This window comes from Octodon degus, unplaced genomic scaffold (genome assembly GCF_000260255.1).
Source record: "Octodon degus isolate 3935 unplaced genomic scaffold, OctDeg1.0 scaffold00072, whole genome shotgun sequence".
Taxonomy (NCBI): Eukaryota; Metazoa; Chordata; class Mammalia; order Rodentia; family Octodontidae; genus Octodon; species Octodon degus.
This window is the reverse complement of record NW_004524648.1, coordinates 5,697,293-5,710,935: the sequence shown is the minus strand read 5'-3', so window position 1 is coordinate 5,710,935 and position 13,643 is coordinate 5,697,293. Positions and strand designations below refer to the sequence as shown.

Below are 13,643 nucleotides of genomic sequence, written 5' to 3'. Positions count from 1 at the left end.
TTTTTTTGGCTTTCCTGAAATTGATGTAAGTTAACAACTTAACTTCTTTCTTTTGTCTCTATATATCCAGTCTTCCAAGTATTCTTTGTTAGAAACCAAAAAACCAAACAACAACAAAAAAATCTTTATGAACTTTCAGCCAAAGATAAATAAATAAAAAAAAAAAAAAAAAAAATCCTTCTGAACTTTTAAGGGCCAGCCAAATAGCTCAGTGGATTAAAGCGCCTGCAAGCAGGTGCAGGGGCTGGAGTTTGATTCCTGGGACCTGCCGGCCCAGCCCCGCCCCCAGCATGTGCTGAGATGTAAAGTTGAGACTGGGTGTGGTGGCTCATGCCTGAATTCCAGCTCTTGGGAGGCTGTAAACAAGCAAATCACTATGAGTCTGATCTAGTAATAAGACCTTGAACACCTGGTAGACCCTTCCCTAAAAATTAAAAAATAAAAAATAAAAAAGTACTATAGACTTAGAAATTCAAAGATGCTACAAATACAGATAAAAGCTTGAGATAAGTCTTAAAAATAAGATTTGATTGAGTAAAGGAAAAAGAAAAGAATATTGTGTTAAAAAATATAGTTTAGATTAACCTGGTCATTGTTAGAAAATTGGCTTTCAATTTGGATGCCTGTTGTGTGTCAGAGAACAGCTACAGTACCTTGAGATTTTGAATTTTCTTTTGAAAGAAACCTTTAAATTTACTGTTTTAAAATCATTGCTTTTGGGCCAGGGAGATAACTCAGTGGAATAAGTGTTTGCCTGGCAAGTGCAAGGTCCTGAGTTTGATCCCTGGTACCACCAAAAAATCAAACTAAAACAAAATCATTGCTTTCAAGCAAGGTGTGGTGGCACATTCCTGTAATCCCAGCACTGAGGAGACTGAGGCAGGAGAATCTATGTGAATTTGAGATCAGCCTGGGCTACAAAGTAAGCTCAAGTCCAGCCTGAACTGCTAGCAAGACCCTGTCTCAAAAAGATCAAAATAAATAAATAAATAAATAAATAAATAAATAAATAGATAAAATCATTGATTTCAGATGATCTGACTAAGTTTATACACGTACATATACACACATGCATATCTGAGTAGCTACTTAAAGGAAAAGTTCACCTTAGTGCAGTAACTTTGGGAAACAAATGGATTGCTTCTATTTTCTAAAGATTGGTACTTTTTGAAAGGGCTTATCCTTAGGATAGTGAAAATTTGAGCTATTATAAAATCTGGCAAAATTTCTACCCACCTGTATACTGTACATGTATAGTTATCATATGATCTGTGTGGAAAGTGATGATTGCATTTTTAATTGTGTGGTCCTTTAAGAATCTCATGAACGCTATCAACTCTTGAAAAAATGCATGTACATACAGTTCATTTTAGACTTTCACTTGCTCTCTAAAGCTCTTTAGAGCCCCTTAGAGTCTGTCAGTTTCTGCCAGGAGACCTGTAATATAAGTCTCAGGCTGCTGCTGCTGCTGCTTTTCTTTTTTTTTTAAATGTATTTAAGACAGGGTCTACAGGGTCTCACTATGCAGCTCAGACTCAGTGATTTTCCTGTTTTCAACCTCCCAAGCGCTGGGATTACAGACACGCACCACCATGCTCAGTCTCTATTGAGGTTTCAGCATGCCCCGGGGGGGTGGGTCTGCACAGCTGGTTCCTGGAATCGAACCCTGGCCCCAGTGCTCTGCCTAAGCAGTTGCTTTAGTCCACTGAGCTATCTGGCCAGCCCTTCAGGCTTCTTCTTGACTTCAGCCAACAATATCAGTCACACAGTAGGTGGTAGGTATATTAACTTTCTACTGGATTTGATTATTTGCTATATGTCACAAGTTTGTGGCACTGGGCAAATTAGTGTTTTTTAAAATTTGTTTATTTGGTACAGAGTCTTGCTGTGCAGCTCTGACTCGTAGTGATTATTCTTCTCAGCCTCCACAGTGCTGGAATTGCAGGTGGCCAGTGTGGCGTGCCTGGGGTTCTGGGGTGAGCACACCATGTGGTACTGGGGATCGGAGCTGGGTCTTTGTACTTGCCAGGCATGCACTTAGGCCGCCAAGCTATCTCTGTACATAAATTATTGATGTACTTAAAATAATAGTCTTGACATGTTTGTGGATTAGAAGATCTACATACAGTGAACTGTCATTATAGCCATAGTGTCATTTCAATCAGTCAAAATTTTCTGTTTTAGTGTATATAGAAATGGACAACCATTCTAGAATTTATGAAACTTAAGATCTAAAATAGTTAAAAAATGTTGGAGAAGTTGAATAGTTAGAAATTCATACCACAGATATTATTACATTGTATAATAGGTATTGAGACTCACATACCAAACACTAAAAGGGTAAACAAACAGATTAATTGAACAAAATAAGCAGTCTGTAAGCTGATATACACATATACATTTGCCTGATTTACAGTAGAGGTGCCACTATAATGCAGTGAGAAATGCTGACCATTTCAATAAGTAGTTCTGAGTCAGTCTCATGGCTAGTGAGAATGCAAGTTTGCAAAACTGGCAGTTTCCACTAAACCTAAATGTATACCCAGTGGCTCAGCCTACTCTACTCTTTGTTAAACATTCAAGAGAAATGTATACGTATATCCACAAAAAAATGTAGAAAAATGCTCACATTTGGAAACAATTCAAATTTTTTTTTAATCCAGTAACACTCTGGATAAGTACATTTTAGTATATCCTATTCATATAATATCATTCTACTTTTTTTTTCTTTTCCTGAACTCATTGTATAAAGTGCAGGCTCACCTCAAACTTACAGCATTCTTCCTGGCTCAGCCTCCTTAGTGCTGAGATTATAGGCATGCACCACCATGCCCGGCTTCATGCTGCACATTAAGAAAAAGGAGGATGAACCAGCAGTCCACACAGAAACATGGATAAATCTCACAGGCATACCAATGTGAAAGAACTCATAAACAGAAGACTTTATTTACAGTTTGTACAAAGTTTAAGAATAGGCAACAGAATGAATCTATAATGACAGAACTAATGAGTGACAGATGAGTTTTGGCAGAAAAAGGCAAGGGGCTCTCTGTGACATCAAAATGCTTAATTTTGTGATCTGAGTGTTTATATGAATATATCTATACATAAAAAAATTTATGGAAGGCCCGGTGAGATAGCTCAGCAGAGTAAGCACCTCTTTTGGCAAGTTCAGGGAGCAGAGTTCAATACCCGGTCCCCGATGCTGTGCTGGGCCCACCCATGGGGTGTGCTGAGCCAAAGAAGGAGTCCAGGTGTGGTGGCACACACCTGTAATCCCAGGGCTGGGAAGCTGAAAACAGGAGGATCACTCCAAGTCCGAGCTGCATAGTGAGACCTGTACCAAATACATAAATGGAAAAGTATTGAATTGAGCTGGGCGTGGTGGCACATGTGTATGCTCCCAATACTGGAGAGGCTAAGGCAGGAAGATCACTTGAGTTTGAGGCCAGCCTGGATATAGTGAGACCCTGTCTCAAAAAAATGAATAAACTTTTGTTAAATTATATTCATAGGTTTTGTGTACTATGTGTTACAACTGTTAAGATAGCTGTGATAATGTCATTTCCATGTGAAGAACTTAGACTATTAGGGGCTAGAGAATGGAGGAGTAGTTTCTTGCTAAACAAGACTTCACTGGCTTTTTTGTAAATGTCTCGCTCTTGTCTTTAAGTCCTTGACAGTAGTCCTTGGAATAACTTTAATTCAATTTTTAATTAATTAAGTCTGCTTACTTTCTTTGTATTTGAGATCCTTTGAACAGTTTGTGATATTTAAGGATACATTGAGGGGTTGTTTTTGCTTCTCCTAGGCATTGAATCCTGGGCTTCACTCATGCTGGGCAAGCACAAGTACTTTATCACTAAGCTCTCCCTAGCTGGCTTTAAAATTTTATTTTGAGGGAAAGGAGAGGGAGGACGAGGAAAATGGATAAAAAAAGGATTAAGCTGTATCATGTACATATACCAGTTCCCCATGAGGATTGTAAACATTATGTACTACAAACATGTACTAATAAATGAAAAAATAATGTAATGCTAATGAAAAAATTTATTTTGAGACAAAGTCTTGCTAAGTTGCCCAGGCTGTCATCTTACTTGATAGCTGTCGTGTCATCCTGTCCTGTCCTTCCCTAGCCCCCAACCCTTTACCACTGTGCCCCAACCCTTTACCACTGTGCCTGGCTTCTTTGGCTGTTTATCAGACCGAGTCCTTATAGGAGTTTTCTTGTTTATACCATGAGGTTAATCACCTGTACTTTATTCCTTCAGTGAGATTATTTTTTTTAAAAAAGAATTCTAGCTATTAAAATGGAGTGTCAGCCTTAGAGTTTGGAGTTTAAAGTTCCGTGCTACTTCTTCATGCTCATTTATATTACTTTGGATTCCAGGATAATCTCCTGCTGGCCTAAGCAGTGTTTTTACTGACTAGAAATACTGAATTCTGTCCACTCCTAGACATTTTGGGATAGAAAGAGTAAGCATGAAACAACAGACATAAAAAAAATTCAGCTCCGGGAAGGATGAGACCCTGGGGGAAAAATATTTCAGACAGCTTAAAATATTATACTTTTACAGCTAACAATTGCAGTCAAGTGGTGTAGTGCAAATGTCTAACATTGTTTTATATGGTTTTTTTATATGGCTTATTTGATGAAAAGCCTCATCAAATATGGAATGAGAAAGCTTCATTCTCGTCTCTCAAGGTTTAAAATGTATGGTTGTCACTTTCCTCTAGATAACCTCTAATTATAGCAGATAGATTTGAAGCATAAAATAGTTTGGTCTAATGGACGCTGTCATTCTTTGCATTCTATTTTCCCCCAAGACAGGATGTGTGTTGTTCAGATACAGAGTTGGGAGTCCAAAAGATGTCAAGTAAAACACTATTTTCTGTCTTCTTCAAGCTTCAGATACTCACATCCAAAAAAAATTTTTTTATCACATAATGAGAAAGAAATTTACGTGAAATTGTGACTGGCTAATTATATGTTTTAAAAATATGGAAATGAAATAATTTATCTTTCACATGATAAAATTTTTTTCTTTGAAGAAATTGGAAAATCTGTTTTCTGTTTATATCAAAATTGTAAGCATAAATATTTTAATTCAAAAAGGAAATATTTATTTTCTTTACTAAAGCATCTAAACCAAAAACCTTTTTGTTTAACTGGATATAAAGTGAGTGAATTGTTTTCATCAAAGAAGGTTTTAGAAAAAAAAAGGTTTTAATTTAATAAAATAATTTAAATCTAAAATTTTAAAGTGAGAAATTCTTGGGTGGAAAAAAGCATAGTAAACAAGGTTTATGTATTTAGAAATTTTAGTCCAGATATTTGATATTTTAAAATATACATGAGGCCCTGTGTTTGCCAACACTGTAAGAAATAAATGAATAAAATACCAAATTTTTCAATTTAGTAATTATTATTTTTCAAAGTTTTCATCCATTGCAGATACTTGACTCTTAAATGGCTGGAAAAAGTCTAATTTGTGCTTCAAAACTGTGTGGTGGGAGAACTGAGCGCTTGCTTAGGTAACGCAGAGACCAAGATTCAATCCCTGGCACCGCATGCTATGCCCAGTGCCGGCCCTGCCCCTGGGCATGTTGAGCCCGATGGAGTCCGGGTGTGGTGGTGCATGCCTGTAATCCCAGCACTAGGGAGGCAGGAGGATCACTACAAGTCCAAACTGTGTAGTGAGACCCTGCACAGAAAGAAAAAAAAAAAACAAAAAACTGTGTGGTGGTGGGGAGAAGTAATAGATAAAAGAATGGCATGTGGATAACTCAGGCCAAGTATTGATTAAGCAGATGTTCCTTATATTATTGTTTACTTTTACATGTTAGAAATTCTCCATGTTAGGAATCTCCTTAAACAATTTAAGGTCAAGATTAGAAAATATAAACTTGAACCACTAATTTTAGTGGGTAATTGGAACTAAGCCAGAAATTATTATAGCTCATAGTATTTACTTACATTTATTTCTAACTTTATTTCTTCTTTACCTCTAAATTTGACCCATTTTCTTTTCTCATTTTATTTCCTATTTCTTTCCTTTGAGCCTGATATTCCTCATTAGCTAGATGAATTCAGATTCTTAGGTGTAATATTATAGATGGGACTTAAAAGAGTAGATAAGCACCTGGTAGGGCAAGTGGGCCTATTTGTTAAGTTGTATTGGTAGTTAATACTCTGTTTTATGAAAGACCTAAATTTTAGATGTGTTAAAGTCTTTATTTCCATCTTGGTGGCTTCTTATAATAAAATCTATTGTGCTTAATATGATTAGAAGAGATTTCATGTGATGTATTTCCTGCCTTCTATTTTGTACTAGCCTATTTTTTTCCTCCTACTGACTAGGTTTTGTCAGCACTGGATTTTCTATCTCTAAAATCTGCCTCAATGTCTTCTTCACATTTCCTGCTCATTCACTGATCATCTCCTAACCAGCTTTCAAATCTTAGAACAGTGTTACTTCAGGCATTCTTTTACGTTTTATTTTGTTTAGTACCAGGAATTGAACCTTGCCAAGCAGGCAGTATGCCGCTGAGCTGTATCTTTGGCCCTAGAGAGCCTTTTATTTCTACGCTTTTTTATGTTTTTCCTTCATAATAATAGATGATAATTATACATTTATGCAACTATTTGCTTGTTTTATCCTTACCTTTCCTCTAGTCATAGAAGCAGAGATGGTAACTGTTTTGTTCATCTGAATACCCCAAGAGATTCCCACAGTGCCTGTCAGTTACAATGTGTACAGTAAACATTTGTTGAACAGAGAAATAAAGGAATGAATGATAAATGGAGTTTCTCATGCAACACTTTCCTAGGCAGGGATTTTGGTAACATGTATTATAACCCAGATTTACCTCTTATTTTGATTTAGCTAGAATTGTCTTTTACGTAATAAGTCTACAAACACATTTTAATGTTTAAAACTGTGTTTCTTTGCTGATTAAACTTAATTTTATTGCACAATAGTAACTGAGCCATAAATTATTGAAGTGTTTATAGTATTTACTTGCATTTATGTCAAATTTTGTTTCTTCTTTAGTTCTCTAAATTTGACTTTTTTTTTCTTTTTCTTAGGTACTCTCTGCCCTTGACATACTCCAACCTCCACACATTGACTATTTTGAAGAAATGTATCCTAACCAGGGAATGTGAAAGAAGGGGACAGTTTATAAACTAATTTGTTCTTCTAGCACCTTTGAGGTTCATGCCTTGAACTATATTAAATCTCATCCTTGCAGGAGTGGTTGAGTACCTAGAACCAGGTAATTTTGGAACTCTCAAGTGTCTTGACAGAGCTCAGTACTGTCGGTCTGTCCTGTGTGGTAATAGCACAGAACGGGACATCTGAACAGATGCCAGCCATATTTAATCCCCACATAGCCTATGAGACAGTGTATGCCCATCCTATTTTGTAGATGGAACCAGGGAGGTAACTATGTTGGAGGCGTAATCCAATAAAGCCCTTTTGCCAAATACAGCAGTCTGTCAAGGAAAAAAATAAACCATGGTTCTTTGTAACATTTATGGTGAGATAAAAATAGCGAGTAATTTAAATGCCCTGTGTTCCATGGAATAAATGGGGTGGTAGTGGTAATGGTAATACTACTAGCCATATTAGTATGTAGTTTTTACCAGATGCCAGGCACAATGCAGAGTTCTTAACACGTAGTTTAATTAATCCCTACAACGATCTTTTAAGAGAGGTATTGTGATTATTTCCATTTTACAGAAGAGGAAATTGAGGCATGAAAGTTAAGGAATTTGACAAAGATCACACAGCCAGGGAATGTTAGGACTAGGTTTATTTCTACGTAGTCTGACCTTTTAGCCTGGTTTTCAACCTCTAATTATATCATTTTCTCAGGCTTTAGTGTCTTTCTCTTACTCCTATGAATGCCTAAAAATAGTGCACTGAATATTGTGGAAAATAATGAACTATATAATACATGGCAATACACCCTGAGATTGTATGTGAAAAACAGAGGCATGGACTAGCCTATTTGACATTTCTAGGCCAAATGTCACCAACTTCTATTCTGTATTTAGTTTGAAGAAGTCATATGAGTAACAGGGAATCCAAAATCACTGAATGCAGTGAGCTCATGATGGTGCAGTTCATTGAAAGTAGGCTCTTCTCTCTTCTCTTCTTTCTCTTCTCTTCTCTTCTCTTCTCTTCTCTTCTCTTCTCTTCTCTTCTCTTACTTTTGAGACAGGGTCTTGCTATGCAGTGCAGGCTGGCCTTGAGCTCACTTTGTAGCCCAGGCTGGTCTCAAACTCATAAGAATCCTCCTGCCTCAGCTTCCCTCCTCAGCCTTGGTAGTGCTGGGATTACAAGCATGCACCACCATGCCCAGCTAGTTTTTCTATTAATACTTTAGGTTCATTACTCAGAATGTAAAACATTATAATAGATTCTTTTTCTTTCTTTTCTTTTTGACCTTTGTGTTGTTGGTGGTGATGTTGTGTTGTGTTGTGTTGTGTTGTGCTTGAGAAAGGGGGTCTTGCTTTATAGTTGAAGCTGACCTTGAACTCCTTTATGTAGACTAGATTGGCCTCAAATTCAGTGATCCTCTTGCCTTAGTCTTCTTATTGGTTTACCTACAGGTTTGCAGCACCATGTCCAGCAGACTTTTTTTTTTTTTTTTTTCTGATTCAGCAGTGAAACAAATGAAGTCTCACTCTCCACGAGTGTTAGGTAATTGTATACTATCCAATCCTTTTTTGTAATTTCTTTAGAAACTGACAATAAGTTAGAGCTTCCCAATGAGAAAGAGAACAGCGTAGCTGGCTACAGAATTGGGAAAACTTGAAGGTGAAAGAATTGTTGCTGATCCACATTGCTGGGATGTTTTAATCTGATAAACTAATAGTCTTCAATGCTATAATTCTTGGTGGTGGTTTAATCCATAAATTCTTTATAGAATTAATCTTTAAACAGTAAAATTTAGTGGACTTGGGGAATGTACACCAGCACTGTACATCTGAGGAAAGGGCTAGCCTTTGACCAGCTCCTGACTGATGAGTGCTTTTGTAATTATCATACTTAGCACACTCTACTTTTTTTTTTTTTTTTTTTTAAAGAAAGTACAAAAAATTGCTGGGTGTGACAGCACATACCTGTAATACTATTACTTAAGAGGCTGAGACAGGAGGATTGTCATGACTTTAAGGCCAACCTGGACTACTTAGTGAATTCCTGTCTCAAAAATAAGCAAAATGCACAAAACTCACCCAAGGATAGAAAAATTGAGAAAAATATTTTCTTCTTAACTGTAGGTTGGTAGTGGTATCTGAGGGGAAAATGCATTATTTTGTTTCATAAACTTCATGAAGATGATCTGGGTTCTCAGTGAAGGAAAGGGAGGTACCAGTGGGAGTGGGTAGCATTTGTTTCATTCCATAGAACAACTTCTTAACACCAGGAGCTACGTTTGTTAACCTTACATGACTGGAAAGAAGTCCACATGCCAGAAGGCCTTCTTGTCTGTACGGTACTATTTCTGCTTCTTTGAAAACGAAGTTACTGAGACCAAACCTTGAAATTAAAAAAAACAACCTTCATTAAATATTAATTTTACTGTATTTTAGTTATCAGGGATTCCCACTATCACCCACAGGTTTGATGATTGACTAGAAGGACTCAAAGGACCCAGAACAGATGTTACTCTTTCATCATGGTTACAGTTTATTACAGCAAAAAGATTATAGATTAAAATCAACAAATGAAAAAGGGTACATAGTGCGTAGTGCGAGATTCTAGTTGGTTCTTTTGTTGTTTTGTTTTGTTTTGTTTTTCCAGTAGAATTGTAGACAAGGAGACGTGGCTTAGATGTATGACAGTATGGGCAAGTGTTGTTACCAACCAGGGAGGCTTACCTAAGCCTTGAGGTTCAGGGATTATATTGTGGGTCAGTTACACAGGGAGAACCTTTACAGCCTTAACAACTCAGTGCCCTCCCCCGCATAAGTGAATACACAATGACCCAAAATGCTGGCAAACAAAAACATGTGTTCACCATAAATCTTACTGTTAGCATAAATTTACATAACTAAACTCTCACATGTACTAAGTTACAGTAATCAGGCAGAGTGGCTCAAAGGTTATTTCCCAGAAGCAAGTCCTACAACCCAAGTTTGTTGAACTAATACTCACTGTATGCAGGCATTCTGTACAGAAAGAATGTTTTCATTTGAGATAGTTGATGAATATAAATATGTGAAATAAATCCCAAATATATATATATATATATATGTAATATTTCCCAAATATATATATTTAGGATTTCTTTGAACATTTATGTAACTCATATCCATCTTGTTTTAAGTACAAATTTTTTTATCTAGCATTAATTTTGTGTAGGTAGGTTTGTCATTCCATTAAAAAAGCAAAAACACAAACAAGCATGAGTGCTTCTGTAAGGTAAGAGTTCTCAATCACTTATTAAGGACCATAATTTCATTGTATCTGAGAGAGCTTTGGTTTATTATTTTTTTAAATACTTATGGAACAGGAAAAGTTAGCATAATTAAGGCTTAAAATCATGAGTGTCACAGATGACTTATTAGCTGTTAATAGCTAATTTTAGCCCATTTATTAGCAGGGTGCTTCTATGAAATCCTTCTCCTAGGATTGTTCATAAATGTTCACATAAAGAGCCTTTGTGATGGATGTTTATGGAACCCTCTAGTTAACATTTAGTTTAATGTTACTTTTTAATTTTATTTTATATCCATTGATTTTTAACTTCAGATGAAAAAAACACGTTGCTCTCATAGTTATTATTTGACTAGAGGTAAGAAAATCTTTTAAACCTAAACCCCAATTTTGTGTTTTCTGTTGTATAATTTTTAGCTATATGTAAAATCACACAGAAAAGTAAATGCATAGAGTTACGTGTGAAAACTAAGTCTTGTTAACATAAAATGAAATTATAACAGCTACCACAGAATTGTAGAAACTTTGTAGGAAGGAATGATCTAGTTTGGAATGCAGGACATTAAAGAATTGTGCTTTTAAGAAACATTTTTGGGCCTGTTTGAGCTGCTATTTTAGGCAAGTTGTATGTTGCTGTTTATCTAACTAATATCCTTAGTTGAAGAGGGATCAACAACAGATAGAACAAAAAAAATACATTTGTATCACTTAGATTATAGGAAGGAAGTACTCTTCCACTATACATATGGTACTACATCATACTTTTTTCTGAAATTAGAAAAATTGTGCTGTTATAGTGTACATTCTTGTTTTAATAGGTAAACATTTTAAACCAGCTGTCTGAAACCTAGTTGAATAACTAATATATTTTAGAAAATCTGAGTCCTATGAGCACTTTGATATAATACAATCAAATATATAAGTGGAGCAAAAGATACTGAAATTGTAATTAAAAGATTACTATATCATTGCTTATCAGAAACTTATCTTGGGATTTAAGATACTATGCATTTTCAGATAATTTGGTCAACTAACTTGTTCTAAGAATAGGACAGTATCTAGATATAATTGTTTATGAATCTGCCTACAAGATGGCCACAGATGTCATATAAATCAGGTATAGAAGGATTGGTAAGTTCTGTGACCTCTGTTTTCTCTAGCTTTTTGTTTTCATCATTTTTATGTAATATATTAATCTAGGAAGTGTGTGCTTTAATAATTTTAAAGATCATATATTTTTCTGAGCTTATATGTTAACATTTAAAAGATTACATTTTTTCATTTTGTACTTGGAGTTTCTATGAGGAAACATCTATTAAAAAGAGTTTTGTTCTTAATTTGAGCCTGCCGAAATTTAATTCAGTTCTAATTGATTGGAAAACAGTATTTATTTTGCTTTTGTCAGGGTTCTTTACTCTGCACAGTACAAATGAACAGGGCCCTTCCCAGAAAGCACTGGAAGATGATTACTGATTTGGAGATTAAAATTTGGTGTGTTTTGAGCAGAGCTTACTTTTGTCTTGAGATAATGTCTTAGAATTTTATGGAAAGTGATGAGGGTCCCGTGTGCTAAAAGCAGTTGCATCCTAAACCCCTTGAAAATGAGAGGTCTAACGTGGTGATCATGTTTCCTGCCTTTTTAGTACAGTCCTGGGTACTGTACTAAAAAGTACAGTAACCTTATATCCTGGTATAATTGTTACAGAATTCTTTCCCTCTCAGAATCATGCCCATTGTATGATAAGTTTACGTAGTGCAAGCAGTGTTTAAGCAGTAATCTTTTGTCAGGAAGATAGTTCTAGCCAGTTAGAAATCTTGATGCTATTGAACAGCTCTGAAACCCTCGAGGAATCAGTGACGAGCTAAGAACAAATGAAATGCATATATGCATATAAATGTGCTCTTTCTGTAGCAGCAGTATTAGCAAATCTGTATCCTGGGACATGTTTTTGTTTGATTTTGGTATTGAGTGTTAAATCCAGGGTTTCATACTTAGCTACATGTCTAGCCCTTGCTTTATTTTCAGATGGGATCTAAGGCTGGGCTCAAACTTGAGCATCTTCTGCCTCAGCCTCCCAGAATGCTGAGATCACAGCACAGAAGTGTGCTGCTGTGCCCAGCCTTACAGCATAAAGATTCCCATATGATCAGAATTTCTTGCTCATCATGATTTAGGCCCTGTCTCAAAATTTAAAATGTATAAAAGGGCTGGGATGTAGATCAGTCTGAAGAGCCTGAATTGAATCCCTATTATCTAAAAAAAAAGAAAAAAACCTAGAAAGACCAAAATCTGGGTTTTTTTTTTTTTTTTTTTTTTCCTATTTTGGCTTCCAAACTGAATTATTTGAAAGGCATTTGATAATTTAAAACCAAAACTTTCACTTATCTGATATCACCAGTTCTGGCTTTTTACTTCAGAAGCCTAGAACAGACATGCAGAGAAAGAAAAAAAAAAAAGAAAAATTGACAGTAATCCAGGAACAACTAAATTTAATTTCTAACCATAGATAACATAGCTATTATCTGATTGGCTTTGTTTATTCAGTCAGTGAAATATTTAGCACTCTTATGTATATGACATTGGACTAATCTCTGGTGGATACAAAAGTAAATCATTTGTTCAAGTTTTTTTAAAAAGTCACTGTATCAGGTACTGTCCTAAACAATTTACTCATGTCTCCATCTTAAGATGAATCTGTAGCTCAGAAAGGTATATAATTTCTACAAGGTTACTTAGAAATGACAGAGCTGTGATTTGAACCTATTTTGTCTCATCTGGTGGCCCAGGAATGTTTGTAACCTAGTCTTGCTGTCCCTGATGTCTCTTAATGCTTTTTCTCTTGGTCTATGAGGGAGAGATAAGATGTAAACTACCATATTTGGATGAATGTGCCAATAGGATGTAGGCAACTAGTGTTAGACTTTAAGCAGAGACATTACTTCAGTCAAAACAAAACAGTAAGGAGACTAGAGGGAAATGATTTCAGATAATCCTTGAAGAGTGACAAGAATTTGGAGAGATAGCAGTGGATATTTCTTAGGTTGTTTGTTTGTTTTTTGTTTTATGACCAGCTCAGCCTACCCTGGGGTTGGGGCTGGCATGGCATGTGGTGCCAGGGATTGAACCACGGTCCCTGAGCACTTGGCTAAGCTTGCCTAAGCAGGTGGTGTTTTAGAATGCTGAGCTATCTC

The 13,643-nt window shown here is 35.9% G+C and overlaps 1 protein-coding gene across 3 annotated transcripts in view; it reads left to right on the top strand.

The window, feature by feature from the left end:
• Nlk (nemo like kinase) overlaps positions 1-13,643 on the top strand; it is a 170,651-nt gene that overhangs the window by 97,998 nt on the left and 59,010 nt on the right. For all 3 annotated transcript variants that reach the window (XR_002821945.1, XM_023719922.1, XM_023719923.1), the window contains exon 3: positions 7,091-7,146. Coding sequence is in view for 2 of the 3 variants with exons in the window: in XM_023719922.1 (XP_023575690.1) it covers positions 7,091-7,146 (56 nt within the window). In the remaining variant the exon portion in view is untranslated. The remainder of the gene's footprint in view (positions 1-7,090; positions 7,147-13,643) is intronic.